General features: G+C 42.1%; 1 protein-coding gene across 3 annotated transcripts in view; it reads left to right on the plus strand.

The window, feature by feature from the left end:
- The window catches only part of LOC117512002 (partitioning defective 3 homolog), a 1323734-nt gene that overhangs the window by 575074 nt on the left and 725405 nt on the right, over positions 1 to 23255 (plus strand). For all 3 annotated transcript variants that reach the window (XM_034171933.1, XM_034171942.1, XM_034171950.1), the window contains exons 6-7: positions 15911 to 16017; positions 16584 to 16667. In XM_034171933.1, coding sequence (XP_034027824.1) covers positions 15911 to 16017; positions 16584 to 16667 — 191 coding nt within the window. The remainder of the gene's footprint in view (positions 1 to 15910; positions 16018 to 16583; positions 16668 to 23255) is intronic.

The raw sequence follows: 23255 nt of genomic DNA on the forward strand, positions 1-23255 counted from the left end.
GTTGATGGTGCATCTTATGGAGGGGCTTCCTCTTCCATAATACCTCCTCCTCCTGTCTCTTATCACCGTCTGTATTCCACTGCTTGAGGCACTCTTGCAGCAGCTTATCTCAGGAGGCCATCTTTCTGATGTGTTCATGGATGCTTTTCATCTAATCCTTTTCTTGTGGCTCTGACACTCATTAATCCTTGCCTTCCCTCTTTACATTGCTCATAGAGCCTCAGAATGCTGGATTTTAGGTGGAAACCCCCACGTATTGTGAGGATTTTTTTTTGTGTGTCTTTACGTTAGTCTATCTCCTCCTGTGGCCAACTTACTGTATTAGTCCAACTGGGTATCTGATGACTGCTCGTGCATATGTATTTATAACTCAGATTTTATTCTTACTGTTGAGTTGGCTCTCTTGAGTTGGAGAGAGAGAGAGAGAGCCTGCTAAGACTCGTTAGCAGGCTTTTAATGATCCTTTCATTGGATTCAGGTGTGTTGGAGCAGGGAGACAACTAAGAGTGTCAGGAAGGTAGATCTCGAAGACCGAACTTGGGCACCCCTGATATAGGCCCTGCAACCCATTTTGGCAGTGCTTATCCTTAGATTTGACATTATGGAGGAGATACGAGTCTACAGGTGTGCTCACATTGCAGACCTGGACCAATCTTGAGTTCCTTATGCCCCAAAGTCCAGTTTGTTTAACTAGTGTGAGTGCTTTGGTCTGTAGCCGTATGTAGTCTGAGTCCAAACAACAGTGGAGCACAGAATATGGAAGAGAGTCACACGACTGTTCAATGTAACAGGTCCTACAAATATTTTTATTCTGACTTGGAAAGTACAATTTTCAATCACTTCAGCTGCATTTTTTTTAACAACAGGTCTGCTTTCTTTCCTTCTTGGTGAACATGAATTATGGTCAGCAAACCAAGCCACAAAATATTTCCTCATCATCTGCTGCTTCATCAAAATCTTAATGTGATTGATTGATTGATTGATATTCTTTATTGTATAATTTATTCAGATATGTCAGATTTTATATTGCTAGGTGGGGTGAAATAATTATTACCATAAATCATTAGTATTTTGCTGCAATGGAATGTGCCTTATGAACTGCACGCATCCATGCTAGTATTTTGGCTCCATTTACTTTCTACAAAATTCCCTGTTCTTCCCAGTTCAGTCTTAGTTCAATACAAAGTCTGTGTTAATGGAGTTTTCCACTGTTTATCTCAAGCATTGAATTGCATAAATAAATGTTTTTGAAACACACGGTTCATCTTAGGATCACCTGCTTTATCAGGTACATAACACATTGCAAAGTCTATGGTTCTGTATGCAGAGGAAAAAAAATTAAAAGCCAGTGGGAAGGGGCACACCTGTTTGTGCCTGGATAAGAGGTATTCCAACCTGGTCTCATGGCATGTCATGATCCAGCAGCACAAAATATACATGAATCTATTGGTTCGTGATATTGTGACGAAAAGTACCTCATTTTCGTCACGGCAGCATGAATTCATTGTAATTCATTCCGTGATGGCTGCACGAAATTAAAAGTGAAGCGGGGGGTGGGGGGGTGGTGGTTATGATTAGGGTGGGGGGAAAGAATAAGATTAGGTTATGGTTAAGGTTAGGCTTGGAGGTAGGAGTAGGGTTAGCAATAATGAGTTAAAAAAGCACCCCGTCATGAAAATTTGACTCATTTCGTCATGGGAGCATGAAAAAAAAAACGTGAGACTGGGCTGGGTATTCAGACCCCCTGTTCTGTAAAAGAAATGTGCACTACAGTGTACTTCTGCAGAGCACATACATACAAATGGGAGCAAAAGTTGAGGCAGAGAATTAAAAAGTGGCTGTAAAGATTAATCATTGTCTAGAGCTGAGAACAATGGCAAAAAGTACAGAAGCCTGGTGTTTTTTGTTTTTCTAATTATTTTTTTTATTTATTAATTTCTTTAGCATGGATGGCCATGTGTCTGGCCTGTTTATTAAGTTGACACAAGCCCTCTTATCTTGTGCAGTTTTATTATACAATTTTATCTTCACCTCCTGATATACAACTAATCTCATCAGAATTGAGCTAAACTTGGTAATCTTTCAGTGATATCCTCTTACTGAAAATATAAGTCACATTGCCTTGACGTGGATGTGCGTGCCCAAACATGAAATGAAGTGTGAGTGCAGGCCAGCAGAGAAGTGGTGAAAGTCACACTCGGGCACAGTCCAAGACTGCCGTTCGATGGAATCCCAGTCCCTTGCAGGCTATTAGCCAAAGCCGGTACCTATTTTAAAGCTGGGTGCGCTGAAATGTTGCAGACAAAATGTTTTTGCAAGGACACAGACAGGTAGTCTGTCACCCATAGCCTCGATTTGCCCTAATTAAATAAATACATCAATGCTGTCTCAACAAAAACCTGAGGTTTGGAACTGAAGACAGAGACTGTGTTTCATTCTCAGTTGAGAAATTCCTAAGTCATCTTGTCCATCTGGAGATAAGATGGAGACATCCCTCCATGGGCCAAAACTGTGCTTTACAGCAAAACAGAACTGTAACTCAAAGTTCTTCAAAGGGGAGCCCTTGCCTTTTTATCAGTGAATTTTCAGTCACTATGAATTACATGACATTATACACTCAACAAAAATATAAACACAACACTTTTGGTTTTGCTCCCATTTTGTATGAGATGAACTCAAAGATCTAAAACTTTTCCACATACACAATATCACCATTTCCCTCAAATTTTGTTCACAAACCAGTCTAAATCTGTGATAGTGAGCACTTCTCCTTTGCTGAGATAATCCATCCCACCTCACAGGTGTGCCATATCAAGATGCTGATTACACACCATGATTAGTGCACAGGTGTGCCTTAGACTGTCCACAATAAAAGGCCACTTTGAAAGGTGCAGTTTTGTTTTATTGGGGGGGATAACACTCAGTATCTGGTGTGACCACCATTTGCCTCATGCAGTGCAACACATCTCCTTCGCATAGAGTTGATCAGGTTGTCAATTGTGGCCTGTGGAATGTTGGTCCACTCCTCTTCAATGGCTGTGCGAAGTTGCTGGATATTGGCAGTAACTGGTACACACTGTCGTATACGCCGGACCAGAGCATCCCAAACATGCTCAATGGGTGACATGTCCGGTGAGTATGCCGGCAATGCATGAACTGGGACATTTTCAACTTCCAAGAATTGTGTACAGATCCTTGCAACATGGGGCCGTGCATTATCCTGCTGCAACATGAGGTGATGTTCTTGGATGTATGGCACAACGGTGGGCCTCAGGATCTCGTCACAGTATCTCTGTGCATTCAAAATGCCATCAATAAAATGCACCTGTGTTCTTCGTCCATAACAGATGCCTGCCCATACCATAACCCCACCGCCACCATGGGCCACTCGATCCACAACATTGACATCAGAAAACCGCTCACCCACACAACGCCACACATGCTGTCTGCCATCTGCCCTGAACAGTGTGAACCGGGATTCATCCGTAAAGAGAACACCTCTCAAACGCCAGCGAATGTGAGCATTTGCCCACTCAGTCGGTTACGACGACGAACTGGAGTCAGGTCGAGTCCCCGATGAGGACGACGAGCATGCAGATGAGCTTCCCTGACAATTTGTGCAGAAATTCTTTGGTTATGCAAACCGATTGTTTCAGCAGCTGTCCGAGTGGCTGGTCTCAGACGATCTTGGAGGTGAACATGCTGGATGTGGAGGTCCTGGGCTAGTGTGGTTACACGTGGTCTGCGGTTGTGAGGCTGGTTGGATGTACTGCCAAATTCTGTGAAACGCCTTTGGAGACGGCTTATGGTAGAGAAATGAACATTCAATACACGAGCAACAGCTCTGGTTGACATTCCTGCTGTCAGCATGCCAATTGCACGCTCCCTCAAATCTTGTGACATCTGTGGCATTGTGCTGTGTGATAAAACTGCACCTTTCAGAGTGGCCTTTTATTGTGGACAGTCTAAGGCACATCTGTGCACTAATCATGGTGTCTAATCAGCATCTTGATATGGCACACCTGTGAGGTGGGATGGATTATCTCAGCAAAGGAGAAGTGCTCACTATCACAGATTTATACTGGTTTGTGAACAATATTTGAGGGAAATGGTGATATTGTGTATATGGAAAAAGTTTTAGATCTTTGAGTTCATCTCATACAAAATGGGAGCAAAACCAAAAGTGTTGCGTTTATATTTTTGTTGAGTGTAATTGCTTCATGTCAGAATCTGACCTTCTCCAAGCCAGGAGAACCCAATCATTCCGCCATTTCCTGGCAATGAAAATCCAACGAGGGGGCTGGACCACTCCTCACTCAAAGCCTGCTCACAGGCGAATAACGCAACCGACAGGCGTGGAAAAACTCACGCATGCGCATGAGGGTTCAAGCTTGTCTGACGCAATCACACGTGATTCAAATCCATATGGTTTTTGAAAAAAAATAATAAGGTTGGATACTTTTCTAATAGACCTCGTACACATTCCCCAATGAACAGAGTATAACACATCAAATATAATACTTTCATGCATAAATACAAAAGAGTGACGTGTTTCCTTTTCTGTTTTTTCTTTGTTCTTTTGCTACAACAATACAATGAAATTTCCTTTTTGAAATGAGGTTACGAGTTTGGAGTCTTGCAGGAAATCAATCCTGGCCTTCCCAAATCGTCCCACAGGGGTCACTCTTGTTCCATGGTTAGATGTGATATTTATCTAGCAGAGCTGTGAAAGGGGTGCTGAGTTGTGTCTGGTTTGGGGAATTGATAAGAATTCACAGCTACGTGTGGAATGCACTTTGGGGGAGTTTTAAATCCTGAATATGGTGGGTTTTGTTGACAGATCCAAGCTGTGCATGGCTTAAAGTGTCTCCTCTTTGACACCTGGAGATATACCCGGTCCTGCTGTATGGAGTTTATCTTTCTTTGAAGAAAACCAATGGCCTCATCTTAAAGCAAGCTTAAGATGTTGGCTGTTTGATCACAGCTTTCCACTACACTGGAATGCAACCAACTTCCTTTCAACAGTTCCTCTCAGACTACACTCAAAAACTGTTGTCAGCTCATCATCAAGATCCTTCCAGCACGAACTATCACTCATTTTTGGCCACCCGATCCGCTCCTTGGATTCAACTTCGCCGGGTGCTGACTGCCGCTGAGCTGGGGGTGCTTGGGCACTGTGGTGTTGCTCCTGGCCCAAGCTCCCCTCAATCGCCTTACAATTATTCTGACTAGACAGTCTGCGCTGCTCTGCTGCTTTCAGACACCCCATCTTAGTCCGATGGATCTTCATCCCTTTTATTGTCTTGAACTCTCTTCCACAACAGCAAGCTGTCGTGGTCCGTGGGCTAAATCCAGTTTCGTCAACGGTATGATCCTTGGGCTCCTCATTCTCCCCCCCCTCTCGGGTCGCCCTGGGGGTATTCTCCAGTAGTATTACTCATAGCTTAGCAAGGTGTGATTGTACTACCCGAGCACGCTCACTGGCACTGTGGGCTGCCAACCCACAGGCCCCTAGGTGCCGTCTCTCCGGGCTGTCTCCTTCTTTCAGGTTGTCAACCATCTTTCCGATAGTGAATCGTCTTTCCGATGGTCAACTGGCCTTTCCCAGTAGTCTTATTATGTCAATACAGCTCATACAGGGAATTAAATTCCCTGCTCATCACCCACCATCCTCAGTTGGAACCCATAACGCCTTTCGGGGCCTATTCCAGTAGGAGATGACATGTATGGGCGGCCCCTGCAGTACCCAAAGGGTGCCACCTGGTGGGTGATGGCAACAACTCAGCTCAAGAACTAGGTACTAGGGCTCCCAGCCCTTATTCCAGATCCATGCAGACGCAGACTCAGCTGCCTCCTGGAGCTTGGTCACAGTGGCCCTCCTCAGCCTTGGGGGCAAACCAATGTCGGTCAAAAACCTGATGGTAGAGCGCCCCGCAAAGCCTCGGCAGCCAACTTCTGCTGGGTAGACAGAACACTTCCAACCTCGATCTTCACACTGTCCCTTAAGCTCACTGTACCTGGCCAGTTTTCTCTCATAGGCCCATTCCATGTTGGTCTCCCATGGTACTGTTAGTTCAACCATCATGACAGCCTTTGCATCATCCGACCACAGTACTATATCCAGCCGCAGAGTGGTGACTGCTATGTGGTGTGGAAAGACTAAAGCCTTCCCAATGTCCGCCTGGATGCTCCACTGTCTCAGTGCACCAACAGAGGTCGCAGTGTCCTGTTTAAGCCTTTTCCTGACCGTAGCACCAGCCTTCACGAATGGAATCTCCTGGCAGGGCTTTTGAAAGCTGGTTGCTTCATGCTTTGTATTATATATATATATATATATATATATATATATATATATATATATATATATATATGTATGTATGTATATGAATCCTGGGTAGGGCAGCACAGTGGCTTAGAGGTTAGCAGAGTTGCCTCTCAGCAAGAAGGTTGTGGTCCTTTCTGTGTGGAGTTGTTCTTCCTATGTTTGTGTGGGTTCCCTCTAGGTGCTCCGGCTTCCCTCCCATGTCTATACGACATGCATGTTGGGTTATTTGGAAATTTGTACCCCACCACCCTGTGACTGCTATGATAGACTCCATCCCCACCCCCACCCATGAGCCTTAATTGGGGTAAGGGGTATAGCAAATTTGTGGCTTGATGGAACCCTGTGTACAAGACAGACATCAACTGTTGTGTTTACGAGAACACAGGTCTTTTGTGAACAGCATTTAAATTACAACTTCACTAAACCCACCTTAGGGATTTTCAGAAAAAAGGCTTTGAATAATGGGCTTTGAGGGGCTGTATGGATCTTGGTTGACAGACAATTAAAGGCAAGGTGACTGACTTATTTTCAAAGCGTTGGTTTGAGAGGGAGAACAGACAGGTGGGGTAAGCTATGATCTCATAAAGTAGACTACTGATGACATTTTCATGCCCTGCTGCAGTTTGGCCCATCTAAAATAAATACAGTTGCATGTAAAAGTTTGGACACCCCTGATAATTTTCATGATTTTCCTTTATAAATCATTGGTTGTTTGGATCAGCAATTTCAGTTAAATATATCATACAGCAGACAAACACAGTGATATTTGAGAAGTGAAATGAAGTTTATAGGATTTACAGAAAGTGTACAATAATTGGGCAGGTGCATAAATTTGGGCACCCCAACAGAAAAAAATACATCAATATTTAGTTGATCCTCCTCTTGCAGAAATAACAGCCTCTAAATGCTTCCTGTGGCTCCCAATCAGAGTTTGGATTCTGGTTGAAGGTATTTTGGACCATTGGACCATTCTTCTTTACAAAACATCTCAGGTTTGTTGGTTTCCGAGTATGGACAGCCCGCTTAAAATCACACCACAGATTTTCAATAATATTCAGGTCTGGGGACTGAGATGGCCATTCCAGAACATTGTTCTTGTTGAATGCCTTAGTAGTTTTTGAGCAGTGTTTAGGGTCGTAGTATCAGGACCAGTGGTACCGGGTGGCTGGACACAAATGCAGAGCTCAGACACAGATGGGATTTGGCAATAAGTTTTTACTGAAACAACAAGCATGATTTGGTACACAGAAAGGCATTCAAAAATCAGCAACAGTGTCAGAAACATTAGGCAAGGGCGTGGTCCAATAAACAAGCAGGCAGTCCAAAACACAGCGAGAAAATCAGGTCGAGAAAAACTTACAAGATAGGCTATGAAGCGAAGGCATAAAGCACAATGAACTGGCGAGTAAACCGTGCAACCCGTGAAACTAATATACACCCTGGTGATGAGCTACCAATTAGAAGCAGGTGTGTGGAAACCACCAGAATAGGGGTGTGGCCCAACAGTGTGCCCTGCCCACCACCAGGAGAGACAGATGAGAGAAAGGGACAGACCAAGGCCAAGCAGAGAAACCCCACAAAAGAAGTCACAAAACATAACCTAAGCAGAACAAACAATAAAACAAAACCTAAACCCTGACACATAGTCTTGTTGAAAGATCCAGCCCCGACATAACTTCAACTTTGTCACTGATTCATGAACATTGTTTTCAAAAATTTGCTGATATTGACTGGAATCCATGTGACCCTCAACTTTAACAAAATTCCCAGTACCTGCACTGGCCATACAGCCCCACAGCATGATGGAACACCTCCAAATTTTACTGTAGGTAGCAAGTTTTTTTCTTGGAATGCTGTGTTCTTCTTTCAGCCATGCATACCGCCCCTTGTTATGGCCAAATAACTCAGTTTTAGTCTCATCAGTCCACAACACCTCATTCCAAAATGAAGCTGGCTTGTCTAAATGTGCTTTAGCATACTTCAAGTGACTCTGTTTGTGGCGTGTATGCAGAAAAGGCTTACTATGCATCATACAACATACAATCATACAACATCTCATTGTGCAAAGTGCGCTGTATAGTTGAACGATGCACAGAGACACGATCTGCAGCAAGATCATGTTGTAGGTCTTTGGAGCAGGTCTGTGGGTTGACTATGACTGTTCTCACCATCCTTCGCTTCAGCTTATCTGAGATTTTTCTTGGCCTGCCACTTCAAGCCTTAACTAGTACTGTGCCTGCGGTCTTCCATTTCCTCACTATGTTCCTCACTGTGGAAACTGACAGCTGAAATCTCTGAGATAGGTTTTTGTATCCTTCCCCTAAACCATGATGTTGAACAGTCTTTGTTTTAAGGTCATTTGAGAGTTGTTTCGGAGGCTCCCATGTTGCCTCTCATTAGAAGAGATGCAAAGAGGGGAAACATTTGCAAATGTCCACCTTAAATACCCTTCATCATGATTGGATTCACCTGTGCAAGGAGGTCAAGGGTCATTGAGCTTTCCAAGCCAGTTTTGTATTCCAGTAATTAGTGCTAAATGTATTCAAATCAATAAAATGACAAGGGTGCCCAAATGTATGCACCTGCCCAATTGCACACTTTCTGTAAATGCTAGAAACTTCATTTCATTTCACAAATATCAGTGTGTTCGTCTGCTATATGATATATTTAACTGAAATTTCTGATCCAGACAACCAATGATTTATAAAGGAAAATCATGAAAAATATCAGGGGTGCCCAAACTTTTGCATACAACTGTAAATAGGTGACAGGGTCTCTGTGCAATTCCTTCTCCAGGGCTGCCCAAATCTGTTCCTTGAGGGCACGTGTCCTCCATGTTTGCATGTATACCTCCTGTAGTCACACCTCACTATTTAATTTTGGTGTTTCTCAGTTCCTTATTGGCTGAGCACACCTGTCAGAGTTAATTAGCTGGGGTCAACCAGGGAGAGGGTGGAAAAAAAGAAAAATGTACAGGGCAGGTACCCTTCGGGAGCAGATTTGGACAGCCCTGCTCTAGAACTATTTGGATGTTTGACATTTGGATAAAGAAATAGACAACAAGAGCAATCTGAGATTTCTGACATCTGCCAGTCTGGATCCAGATCACCTCCAAAATTTGTTGGAGTCTTCCATGTCCTAATATATACTGTATCTGTGGTGCAAATTTGGGTAAGATCCACAAAGTAGTTTTTTACATAATCTTTAAAAGCCTATATAAGTGAAACTACATCCAGATTCCAGATCTGGATCACCCGCATATTTAATGGGATCTTCCATGGTCTAATATGTGTCTGTCCTTTACGTTTTGTCAAAATCTGTGCAGTAGTTTTGATGTAATCCCACTAACAGACAGTCAGACAAATAAATAAATAAATACACACTGATACTTTTATTACGTCCTTGGTGGATGTACTGTAAATATAGTGACAATGCAATGGGAGGTGCGAGGACATCATTTCAGTGCAGCCTGCCCAGGACTAGATATGCTGAATGAAAGCAGTCATTCATATTGACATGGACACCCATGCAGTACTACAACGTGTACACACAAAAACATGATCAGTAGCTGCTATAACTTCAGTCCAAACTAAACATAAAGTTGCCTTCTTCATTTAACATGAACTCAATATCACTCAATATCAACTCAATGTCACTTGTTGATGGACTATCCAAATCCTTGTCTTAACTAACATTCAACAGATGGTAATCTGGTGAAATAAGTCAGTTAATAAATGTGCTATTCTAAATACATCATTTCATCTTTGTATGTCACCACCAGTGTTGCCACAGTTACTCTGAAAAAGTAATCCAATTACTGATTACTGATTACTCCTTGAAAAAAGTAACTTAGTTACTTTACTGATTACTCAATTGTAAAAGTAACTAAGTTAGATTACTAGTTACTTTTTTAGTTACTTTCCACAGCTGCCGACAACAACTCACTTTATAGTCACCCTTTCTTGACTTCAATGAAAATAAATACTTGTTTTATAAAAAGTAAAATGAAGACCTCTTTCTTGACCTCATATTTAACTGTTGACAGCACTGTAACAGTAAAACTTGCAATTTCAAACCTACATTGTTTAGAAATGTAACTATTAAATTCTAACTCTCTAAACATTTTACTTGTCGAAATTATTATTATTTTAAGCAATATTAGTAGTTGTAGTAAAAAACGGCTTCAAAACTGGACCTTTAATCTAGGGGTGTTGTGGGGGAGGGGGGCACATCCCTGCCCCACGCCCCCATTCCATCTGGATTCGCCCCTGCTTTGGCGTTTGAGCACAAAGAATGGATAACATTTATTTATGCAGAAAACATGACCAGATTTACAGGTAAGAAAGTTTTATTGCATTTTCACATCATGTGGTCCTCAGAAAGAGAGTTTAGGTGCATTTGAGTGGAAAATAGTATTAGTTGTTGATGCGTCGCGGAGGATCAGCTGTTTTTAACGAGACGATACAGAGCGGCTCAGCTCAGAATTCTAAATAAAGGAGGGGGAAAAGTATAAAAATGTCTTTGTAAAGCTCAGTGCAGGTGTGCTGGTCACCGCGCTTTAAGAGGTGAGGACGAGTCGAGCAGCTGCAAAAAAACGTGGATGAAAAGCTCACAGCTCGCTGAAAGTATGCAGTTCAGTCGAACCCCGACCTCCTGCCCACAGACCAAGTTTAATGCTGCTGTCGACCCACAATGAAAAATAATAGTAACGCACAGTGACATGGAGAAGTAACTTTAATCTGATTACTGATTTGGAAAGATTAACGCGTTAGATTACTCGTTACTAAAAAAAGTGGTCAGATTAGAGTAACGCGTTACTAAGTAACGCATTACCGGCATCACTGGTCACCACCCAACATGGTGCATGTCATCCCTGTCAGCCAAGCTCAAATCAAGCCTTTATCTCAAATTAAATGGAATGTGAAGCTGTTTTGTCTTCTGCAAGGTGTTTGTTATGTCCTCAGACATCAAGCCACTAAATCCAACTTCTGGAGTGTAAAGCCTCTGAAGACAGATGAGCGAGTGGATCAACAGACTCAAAGAGACAAATGACAGTGGGCGTGACCATTTTCCTTCACTCAACATTTAATCGCTTTCCTGCTAGAAATCAGATCAATGCCACACCCAGGTTTGGCCTGTGTTATTGGAGGGTTGGACAGTTGAACAGCAGCAATCAATCAGTGCTACTTTGTCACTGGGTTTATTTGACTGGAGAAATCACAAAGCAGCAACTACATCTGATGTGTCCTGCATGAAAGGTGCAGGAGCGACTTCATGGATACTTTTAACCACAGGATGTGACAAGCACATCTTCTCTAACCCCCAAAGGCATGAATAATGGGAGAGACTACACTGAATCAAACCTTAACCTGAGCCTAACCCAAACCTTACCATAAACCAGGTTTCTACTTAACTTTCACCTGTCTTTTTCAGCAAACCCACCTTCTTTTGTCTGTCTTGTACTGTCTTATAAAAGTGAACTCGTGTTTTTCTAGTGTTTATTTAATAATAATAATAATAATAATAATAAATTTGTCAGAACAACAAATTTAGGTTGTAGAGGTTTTCAGGCTCAGTTTTGGATTCTCTATCCAGAGCTCAAGCACAACATGATCAAAGTTTTTGCTTTACTTAGGAGTAAATACAATGTTTGTTATTCGTATGTTGTTATGGTACCCATGTTATTGGTTGTCACATCAAGAGGATATATGTCCATCTCATCTTTCAGTTAAACCCCTCCTTTGATTCAAAATTGAGATTGTTGCTTCTTCCTGCATGCAGCTGGATTATAGTCAGTTCCATAATTTAGACACTGGCACAATTTTTTTTTATTTTGCCTCTGTACAGTGTTGTTCGTGTCAATCTCTCTGAGATGACAAAGATTTCTTTTGATCCGTTACTGGACAGCATCTCTAGATCCAGAGTTGATCTAGAGATGCTTGTGCGTGAGTTTTTTTTTAACATGGGAATGTTGTTGCACGCCAACAAACACACAGTCATGTTTTGAAAGATCTTTAGCCTGTTCTGATGGCTGGGGAGTCCCATCTGATTGGGGTCTATGGACATGCTGTAACCTTCTTCCACCTTCACAGCCATTGGGTTACAAGCCATCATCTGCTCCACATCACCACCATTAAGGACTTCTTGTTTTACCAGAGCTGCAATAGCCATCTTGTGTTCAGGGTTCCTGTTTGGCCTTCATGAGTATCGTCTCGGCCACAGGGCACACAGGATCAGAGCCCTGTTAGCCATCTCATATTCAGACCATCCTCTACTTGATCTGTTGTTTCACGATGCGGAAGAGCAGTTCGGTTTTGACTCCCTCTGTACACCACTATAATCAAAAAATGACAAAATCAAGATACCCTTCCACAAGACTTCAACGCAAATGTTCAATGAATTACTGTACAGCCTTTTTTATACACAGCCTCTCATTTTCAGAGGTCATAAATTATTGGAGCTACATGTAATTATTATTGTTAGTAAAAATCATCACCTTTGCAGCCAGTTTTCTTTCAACAAGTCAGGGGATGGTACATGAACATTTTTAACTCATTGACTATGTCTTGGGCTTTGTCCACATCAGTTTTTAAAAATTACAAACAGTATGGTGCCATATGATAAATCTGTCTGGAGTAGGCAGTTGTCTTTAAATGGATAAACTGTCAGGCTGAGCGGAGCCGAGGCACAGACAGAGGCTGGACACAAATGCAGGCACACAAACAGGACGCATGAGTAAAAATACTGGTCTTTATTACAGGCAGGGGTTCAGTAACAGGAAGGCAGTCCGCGGAGCAAAAGTACCAGGCAAGGGCGAGACAGAAGACGTGGTCAAAAAGACAAGCAGGGTCAGTACACAAGCCAACTGGGTTTTCAGAGCTGAGGCTAAAGGCAGGATCCGGTACACAGAGCAGAGTCAAAATGGCATGGCAAAAACAGGACAGAGACGAGGTGCTGGTAAGTGATAAACATCAACAAACGAGCAGCGAGGGAGTGAACAGACACAGTAAATCAGGAAGACTGTGACAGGAAAACAAGATGCAAGTGAGGACGAAGGATCTGGAAAGGGGTCATGGCAGACAGATGAGGAACAGGTGCAAGAGAGAGAGGGAGGAAAATGCAATGCAGACGAATCAAAGGAACTAAGTGACTGGAAAATTATCGGAGGAAAATGAGACGTGCTTAAAACAGACAATAATAAAAGTGAGCAAAACAAAAGGGGAAAAACAAGGAGATATGTGATTAATCAATAAAGTGAAAAACCAGGAGATCAAAAATAATAAACAAAACAGGAACAGAACTGACACTGAATAAAGTATAAAAATAAATACAATCACAATACAAAACAACTAATAAGAAATAAATCACAAACGGAACATAATCACAAACACAAAACACTGAAGATAAACAATAAGCAAACCTGTGACTAAAGTATAATGTAAAGAATGTGAAAAGCTAAACCAATATATACATGGCTAATAAAATAAAAGATAACCAAGAATGAAACTAGTGACAGAAAGAAAAGCAATAAATGAAACCGAAAATGCAATACATGAGAACCAAGAATACAATAAATAACAAAAACCAGGGACCACAGAATAATACAAGAACCAGAACACTAGAATGGAAACAAGAATGAACATAATCAAGAGGCAAAAAATAAAAACAAATTCAAGACCTGGCTAAACTGAAGGAAAAGAAAAGGGGACGAATAAGACTGGAACCCAAACAGGACAGAAACATGACAGAACCCCTCCCCAAGGCGAACGGCTCCGACGGACACCAACACCCACCACAGGCACACCGACACCGGGAAGGACGAGGTGGAAAATGGACCAAGAGCAAAAAGAGACCGGGTATAGAAAAACGAGACCACAACGCAGGGAAACATCAGGCAAATTGACAAATCCAAAACAGACCGGCAGGAGAGCCAATGGGTTGCCACAAGGGCCCAAAACAGAACCAGGAGGGTGACTGCAAGACGTCACACAGTGTGCGAATATACCTGGGACGGGGATCAGGGCAAAATCTGGAGGCCCTACACCGTGCAGTGGTATATTAGGGGACCGAATTACAGACGGATCAGGAGCACAACCATGAGCTTCATTGCAGTCTATGGGAGCATCAGGGAACTGACTATGGAGGTCACGGCCCCTCACTATGAAGTCATAAGAGCAATCTGGGCCTTCTCCAGAACCATCGGATTTGGTCAAACCAAAAGCTGCACTCAGTTGCCCACAAATGGAGCCTACTGGAAGAAGAAGCTGGAAACTTTTGGAAACAAAGAACAGAGCCTTCCAAAGCCCCAACCCCTGGTACTGATCAATTTAAATGGGCCTGAGGTCAAATAAATTGCGTAACCCTGGCAGAAGCTTAACCATGGAATCAAAGAACTCAGATGAGAACCAAGAGGGTACTTAAATCTGGAATCAAAATGTTGACAGAGAAAATTCCATAAAAGTGGGCTGTTCAGTTGAATTACAGAAACCACATCGGAAAAAGATCCACCTGGGAACACCTGTTCTTTCCATGAACAAAACAAATCAAAAGAATGGCTGGCAAAACTCTGCAGAAAATCTGATTTGAAAACCTTAATCAAAAAAGAAAGAAGGGATTTTAAACGTTTTTGAGTGGGAACGAACCTCCCGAAATTACACTTTAACCTCAATGAGGACCAGAAAAATAGAACTGATAAACCAAACGTCATTAATAATTCAGTGTGCAGCTTAAACAGGAACCAATCCAAACAGTGATGTTGGGATACAAACAGGTTTCTTGATAAATCAGATATTACAGTCAAAACCCAGCAGAGAAAAATACCGGCAAGAAATGAAACTTCACTGACCGTCCCACCGTGACTGTCCTCGGTGGTTGTCTTCCAAACTGTCATTAACGCTGGAGCTGGATGAGGAGCAGAGGACGGTCCGACTGTCATAGCCGTGCGTGCGGGGATGCACCTACAGGCGTTGGTTCTGGGTATGATGCGGCGCGTGCTGATACTGATTCACTTTGTGCCGCCGGTGTCACTGGAGTGGTGTGTGGCGCAGGCGTCGCAAGAACAGAGTGCGTAGGTGCCGCTCCTCTGGATGCCACTGGTGAAGCTGCAGCGACGCACTCTGGTGTCGCTCCTCCGGACGCCGCTGGTGCGGCTGAAGCGATGCGCACTGGTGCCGCTCCGTCTAGCACTACGGGTGCCACAGAGGCAGCGCGCTCCAAAGCAGATCTGTTGTCTGTAGCCGGTGTCACCGAGTGCGATGACCTTCCCGATGGCTCTGCTTCTGAAAATGGACGGACTGTGTGTGCAAATATATATAATTCCTAAATGGTCCATGTGATATTTTCATAAACCCATTTGAATTAAAGTTAAGTCTACACTGCAGACACATCTTGATTGTATCATTTCTTCACTATTATGGTGGTCTACAGAGGCAAAATCACCAAAATCTTATTGATGTCCAAGTACATATGGACCTGAGTGTGAACACTAAACTTGAAATATAATCAAGCACAGACAGACAGAAATGACATAAATTCATGTATTGTTTGTCTTCTTTTTGACTTTTCCTGCTATGTCCTTATTTTCAGGATGGTGAAGGAGATCAACATAGGACCCAAGACAGGAGGATTGAACGAATAGAGCCAGTAGGAAGGGCAGATTCCTCTTTGGAACATTCCCCCATGTTAAGTCTTGAGTGAGTATAAGCTGCTTCCCAATTTAAAACCACCAACTACCCAAATACTACACACCTTGTTTTAATAATGCTAGACAGCTCAACACGTGACTAAAAACACTGTAGTATACAAAACACAAACATTGCCTCAGAATACATACTTTTCCCATCGGTTCTCTTCAGCAGCATTTGGTTTTGTGTATTTGTCTTGATGTCTTTACTGACACAAATTAACCTTCTTCTCCCTCCTTTCCTCACACATTTTTTTCAATTAACCTGTTCTCTTTTAGCACACCAAACTGATCTTTATCTCATAATTGGAGTCTCCATTTAGCTTCTTAATTGACCTCAGAGTCTCCGAGCCTTATTTTCTAATGAATGGCTTTGTATAAACCGCACAATATAGCCAACACAACAAAGCTGTGCCAATCACCAACCCATGCATCATACCAGCTGTCCACCAGTTGCCTTATATAGCCTGCTTTTCTACATTTTGGAGTTAATGTTGACCATTTTTAATTTGTGCATATCTTCTTCTTCTGCCTACTCCTTGTGCCACATATTTGTCTTCAACCATCATGCTGAAGGACCATGCTCAAGCCAGTTAAGGTGTCCAATGAAGGGGGGCCCCTGGGGATCCACGTTGTGTCTTTTGGTTCAGATGACATGAGGTAAAATGCCATGCTCAATCCAGCCTGGTGTGCAGAAATGGCCAGTTAATAGCACTTATCACGGTTAGGGTTATATCATCTTGTGCGTATGTGTCAATCCAGAGATAACCAGATGCCCCACATGCTAGCCAGGCAGTTTCAGTGTTAGCCAATAGCTCAAAAGTCTGGTTTGTTAAAAAAGATGCTTGTCACGATATACAGTAGTACCAGTGGTGGGCACAGCTAACCAAACAGTTTGCTTCTATAACAGCTAATCAGCTAACTGAAAAGTTATCTTTTATAAAGCTAAACCGATAAATCACCCAAAAATTGATCGGAAGCTACAGCTAACCAATAACTTCCAGTACTGTCTCCAGTACACTTGCAACTACAAACAAGCTGATTTTGAGTTTTAACACCATGATCACTTCTGGTAGCATCAAAGGCAACCACAATCCCAAACAATGAGTCAGCATTTCTGTCTTTGTGCGCCCTGCCCACTGCTGGAAGCTCCTGTTTACTACATATTTTGTAGCAGTGAAGCAGCTAAGAGGAGCTAAGCTCAACTCTACACACACAAAAAACAAAGCCATGATTCCTTAACAGAATGTAGCAGTGCCGCCGTGAAGCAGAGGTCTTGGACAATAAAGCAATTTTGACTTATTGTTTTGATTTAAAATCAGATTAATCCGGATAGAATAACTCCAATAATGTCAGTTCTGTCATTTAAGTTAAGTTAAAATATAACACATATCTTTAATTTTAAATAATGCACTAATTCTGAAGTTTTATAACAAACACAGACAGGTGCCAAAGGCATTATGGGTAAAATGAGCCTCTGCTAACACTGACTGGTTGACTCTTTCATTCTATGTAAAAACCAACACTTTAATGCGACGTGATGTGTGTGTTGGTATTTACGTATAAATGTGCTTTTGTAAAATATGCCATTTTATTCATATGTAAAAAAAAAAAAAAACAACAAGCCATTTTCAAAAATTCGGCTGCTCCCTTGTTTGCACTCGGGGTCACCACAACAAATCCAAGGTGGATTTGCATGTTGAATTGGCATAGGTTTTATGCCAGATGCCCTTCCTGACGCAACTCCACATTACATGGAGAAATGTGGCAGGGGTGGGATTTGAACCCGGAACCTTCTGCACTGAAACCAAGCGCATTAACCACTTGGCCACCACCCCTGATATAACCGGGGTCAAAATGCATAGAGCACTGCTATCTACTGGTGCCCAGACGCTCAGACTCTAACCCATAATCCTATGCATACCAGAGTTTTTTTTTTCTTTTTTTTGCACACCAGAGACTTGCTGTGGTTTAAACAGCACAGAGAGAATCCACGATGACAATTGTAAATGAAAATTAATCAACCAAAAATGTACATTTTTATTTCTTTAACTGCAGCTGCAACAACTCTCTGGCGGGCAAAGGATTATGGGATATCTCAATACTTAGGGCAGGGGTGGCCAAGTTCGGTCCTCGAGAGCCACATTCCTGACACACTTAGTTGTCTCCCTGCTCCAACACACCTGAATCCAATGAAAGGCTCATTAAAAGTCTGCTAATGAGTCTTTCATTGGATTCAGGTGTGTTGGAGCAGGGAGACAACTAAGTGTCAGGAAGGTGGCTCTCGAGGACCGAACTTGGCCACCCCTGACTTAGGGTTAAGACTGTCATGAACACTACTGGCCACTAGATGGCAGTAGAGACCGTGAAAACTTGCCAAAACAAATATTCCAAATAATCTGTGTCTGCTGCATTTAAGCTGTGTGGAATTTAATATATGTATTACTCTGGAACAAAGACGACAAACAGTGTTGTAAAAGACAATACGCATGACATTAAAGAGCAAACAGGAAGCGACTGGAACTCACAGTGATTCCAGTTGAAAATAATGGAGGAGCAACCTGAGCTTCTTCTGGCATTTTTACATAAAACAAACAATAACAACATCTATAAACCCAGAGAATATATTCACAAGACTTTTTGACACAATATACAAAGAGTTTAATGCTGTTGTCCGTGTGGAGCCTGATCAGAGTATCTCAAATGCATTTCTCCTGTTGTGAACCTTTACCCATAATGCACTAGTACAGCCAAGGCATGTCCACTCTAAAACCTTCAAAATTAGGGCAATACTTTAAAACTAAAACATATAGCTGATATTTTCACTTCAATTATCGGACCAAAATTTTTCAAAAGATAATTGGTCCGCTGATGGTTTTCAAAGTTATCTGAAAAGCTAATCCCATAATGAAAACATTAGCTTTGATAATTAGCGGTTAGTGGATTAGCGGAACTGTGCCCACCACTGAGTAGTACCAGTCAAAAGTGTGGACACACTTTTGACTGATTCTGCATGCAGGCATTTATGGCACAGAGACAGGCACTGAAAGACATTTGTGGGTATTTGAACTAAATAAATATCCTGACAATTAACTACAAAAGGCTAGAATGAATTGAGTTAGCAAATAAGACAGGTAAGCTTGACATTCCTCTATGGGAAAGTGAAGACAAGGACAGATCCAAAACACAGATTTTTGTCACAACATATTTTCACGATAAAAACTCCCTGAAAGATTGTCCAGATGTGACCACTACCGACTTTTTACCAACTGCCACCATGAGAAAAATGGGCATTTGAGCATCATACTGTTACAGCGATGCTAAGAGTGCAGCATACTTTTAGGAGGTCGTCAGTGCTATTCGCCCTATTGACGTTTCAAATCCCGCAAAACTTCGAAGAGGTCGCCGCGCTGCGAGATCTCAGTAACATTAAGAACTGCATTGAGATGCTCTGATCGGGCTGCACTTTAACTGCTGCACACAGACAACACCATTAACATCGCAACATAAAACTATTTTTATATTGTGCCTAAAACTCTTATCAATATATTCTCTGGGTTTATAGACGTTGTTATTGCGTTTGATATATGTAAACATGCGAGAATCACAGGCTGTCTCTCCGTTATTTTCAATGGGAGCTGCTGTGAGCTACGCTCGCTTCCTGATCATGTTGTTCTGGGGGAAAGTGAAGTTTGCTCTTTAACGTGTTGTTTATTGTTCTTTACAACACTGTTTGTCCTCTTTGCTCCAGACTAATAGATATAATATGTCTGAAATTCGGTTTGCGTTTATTAAATTCCATGCAGATTAAACGTAGCAGACACGGATTATTTGTTTTAATTGTTTTAGCAAGTTTTTAGGGTATCATTCATACAGTCTCTTATTAACGTGATGAAAAGCATAAAAAATTACACTTTTGTAGTATAATATTTATTTGCAATTGTCATTATGTGGATTCTTTGTGTTGTTTGACTGCAGCGACTCTCTGGCGCACAAGGGATTATGGGATACGTCAATAGGGCGTATGGGGTAAATGGTGAGAGGTTTAAAAAATTATCATATACCTATAAATGATACGCCAATATGATTGGATAAAACACTAAAGAATAAATAGCAATACACCCTTTTCGCGGATGGGTAATATTTTTCATACTACCCGAGTAATCAGCCAATCAGGTGTCACGTACAATTCTTTCCACCTCACTTAGAAAACAGCGCTTGGAACTTGAGGTCGATGGATGATGAAAGAAGCAAAACACCTTCGCAGTTTATGTCAATATTTTGATGAATTTCTTCATTTACAGCAGCTTCATTAAACAAATGTACTCGAATGATTATCAGCACGACGGCGAGCTTACAGGCTAACCTCCACTAACACTAGAAGACAGTTGCCAGTTATGGCTTCTGAAACAAGGGAGAAAAAAAGAAACAGCACCCTTCAGCTGAAGCATTAGTGGATGTAAAATATTCTGTCTGTTAAGAGCTTCACCTCTTGTTCCATGTGTGTATTTCCCACTGGTGTCACATATGAAGCTGCTGGAAATGAAGAAATCATCAAAAATTCATCAAAATGTTGACGTAAATTGCGAAGGTGTTTTGCTTCTTTCATCATCCATCCACCTCAAGTTCCATGCGCTGTTTCCTGAGTGAGGCGGAAAGAATTGTACGTGACACCGGTCGGCATCACCGCGATTGCTCTCACTGCCTCCGATGCGCTTACTGAGTCTGCGGGCTCGGTAAGCGCCGCAGCGGGCCACTCACACAGCCCCCTGTCTGATGTGCCGAGCTGCATGCAGCAACCGGTCCAGAGACGACGCTTGCTGTTTTGATGTGCAGCGCCTGCTGCATGGTCTCGGTAACACAGCCGCAGAGCTCCGTGGCCATGACTTGGATTCTTTGCGAGTCCCGCATCCCTACCCCTGGAGGCAGTGAGCGAAGGGAGATCATGCGCATTGTGTTCTGCGTGCATTTATCATTTAGAGGTATATGATAAAATACCTATAAATGGTCTTTTTCCTCTTTTGTCCGGAGGACACGACGTCCGTGATTTCCAAAAACAATTTGAAATGTGGACTCATCAGACCACAGCACACTTTTCCACTTTGCATCTGTCCATTTCAAATGAGCTCCTGCCCAGAGAAGGCGGTGGCGTTTCTGGATGTTGTTAATCGATAAATTCGGCCTTCGGCCTCAGGGTGTATGGTTTTCTTCAGGGTGTATAAAGCCATATTCATTGGTGAACAACTTGATACCTGATAATATTGAATTCAATGTTGATATTACTGCTTGGAGGGGTTCTGTTGTTTTGGCAATGCTGAAGCTGCCTGGGCAGCGTGTTTTACAGATTAGTACCTCCATGCTAGAGCATGCCCACAATGCACTGCAACCATAACTGTGATAAGTGCTATTCCATGACTATATTGTGATACAGTACGTCTTGTCTACCCATTTATATGAAGTTCTGCGGCTGTTACTTGCTGCTCATTTCTAACTTTTTCCAGTGTTTCTCCTTCACTTACTCTCTTTGTCTGTTCCTTTGTTGTGCCTTTTTTCACATCTCACATGTTCCTTAAAGTTGCCTCTTTTGTGTACTTTGACATTTGTGAACATCTTATTTCCTCATTTTTTGTGATTCTCACTACTGAGACACCAGGCCTGCAGTTCAGAAGCTGCCAGTGGCAAGGAGAACAGATGGAAAGTTTCCCTTTATTCTTTCAAAGTAACTGTACAGTATATCATCAGACACAGCAGTGTCCCTCCTGCATTGAAGGTGATCCAGACTGCTTGCATTTGCCTATTTTTAACCAATGAGGACTCTCGATGACAGGGGACAAAGGGAGAGATGCATCACAGTTTATGGTTATTCAAGAAAAAAATAAAGGACAGAGGAAATGGCCAAATGTAATCAAACTAAAAGCATGTGTATAAGACACAACCCTGCTACACAGCAATAGCCTGGCACAAAACCAAGGTGAATGTGACAACTCAGCACTGGGAAAAGCAGGCAAATGAATGAGGTGAAAAGAAAGAGGAGATGAAACAGGTTGACATTTGAGGGAAAGAGGATGGATGTCATTGAAGATTGCTATGTGTCATTTCTGTGGAACAATAATCCTATTGCTGTTCATAATGAAGTACTGCGTAACTATATTTAAGTATGACCTCAAAAGTGGCAAACTTAGTCACTGTGACCCACTTGATTTAGTGCAGGAATCTGAAGAGTCATGTGTGGAATTGGCACCAAATAAAACAACGAGATGATGAATGTGTGATAGATTGCTTTCTGTGGGTAGAACTGATAATAAACTGTAAAAAGCTGCATCCAGAAATGAGTATGTGTGTGCCACACATAATTTCACCTTGGAAAACCATGAATAGACCTTCTTCATCAGGACAATTGCTGTTTTGGCTTTCCCATTAAATTGGTGGCTGTAGTTCTGTACAATCTGTGTTTGAGAGGAGTCTATGACCTTTGTTTTCATGCCAGGATATCACCAGACCTGTGACCCTGTAAGCATTTTTAGTATCAGGCGCACATTTTAATATCAAAGTACACTGGTATGATTTGTCACTGTCACTCAAAACGGTAAAAAAAAATTACACTGAGAAGATCTATATGGAGGAGTGGACCAAAATCCCTGCTGCAGTGTGTGCAAACCTGGTGATACCAAATATTAACATTGATTTTCACAGGTGTTCAAATACTTATTTGCAGCAGTAACATACAAATAAATTATTAAAAAATCATACATTTTGATTTCTGGATTTGTTTTTAATTTTTTTTTTTTTAGATTATGTCTCTTACAGTGGACATGCACCCAAGATGAAAATTTCAGACCCCTCCATGATTTCTAAGTGGGAGAACTTGCAAAACCATAGGGTGTTCAAATACTTATTTTCCTCACTGTATAATATCATAATGCACCACACATTTTCAATGGGCGACAGGTCTGAACTGCAGGCAGGCCATTCTCGTACCCAAACTCTTTTACTATGAAGCCACGCTGTTGGAAACACGTGCAGAATGTTGCTTGGCATTGTCTTGCTGAAATAAGCAGGGATGTCCCTGAAAAAGACGTTGCTTGGATGGCAGCATGTGTTGCTCCTAAACCTGTATGTACCTATCAGAATTGATGGTACCATCACAGATGTGTTAGTTGCCCATGCCACTGGCACAAACACACCCCCATGCGTCTTTCCATTTCAAATGAGCTCAGGCCCAGAGAAGGCGGCGACATTTCTGGATGT

Source organism: Thalassophryne amazonica, chromosome 1, assembly GCF_902500255.1.
Source record: "Thalassophryne amazonica chromosome 1, fThaAma1.1, whole genome shotgun sequence".
NCBI lineage: Eukaryota > Metazoa > Chordata > Actinopteri > Batrachoidiformes > Batrachoididae > Thalassophryne > Thalassophryne amazonica.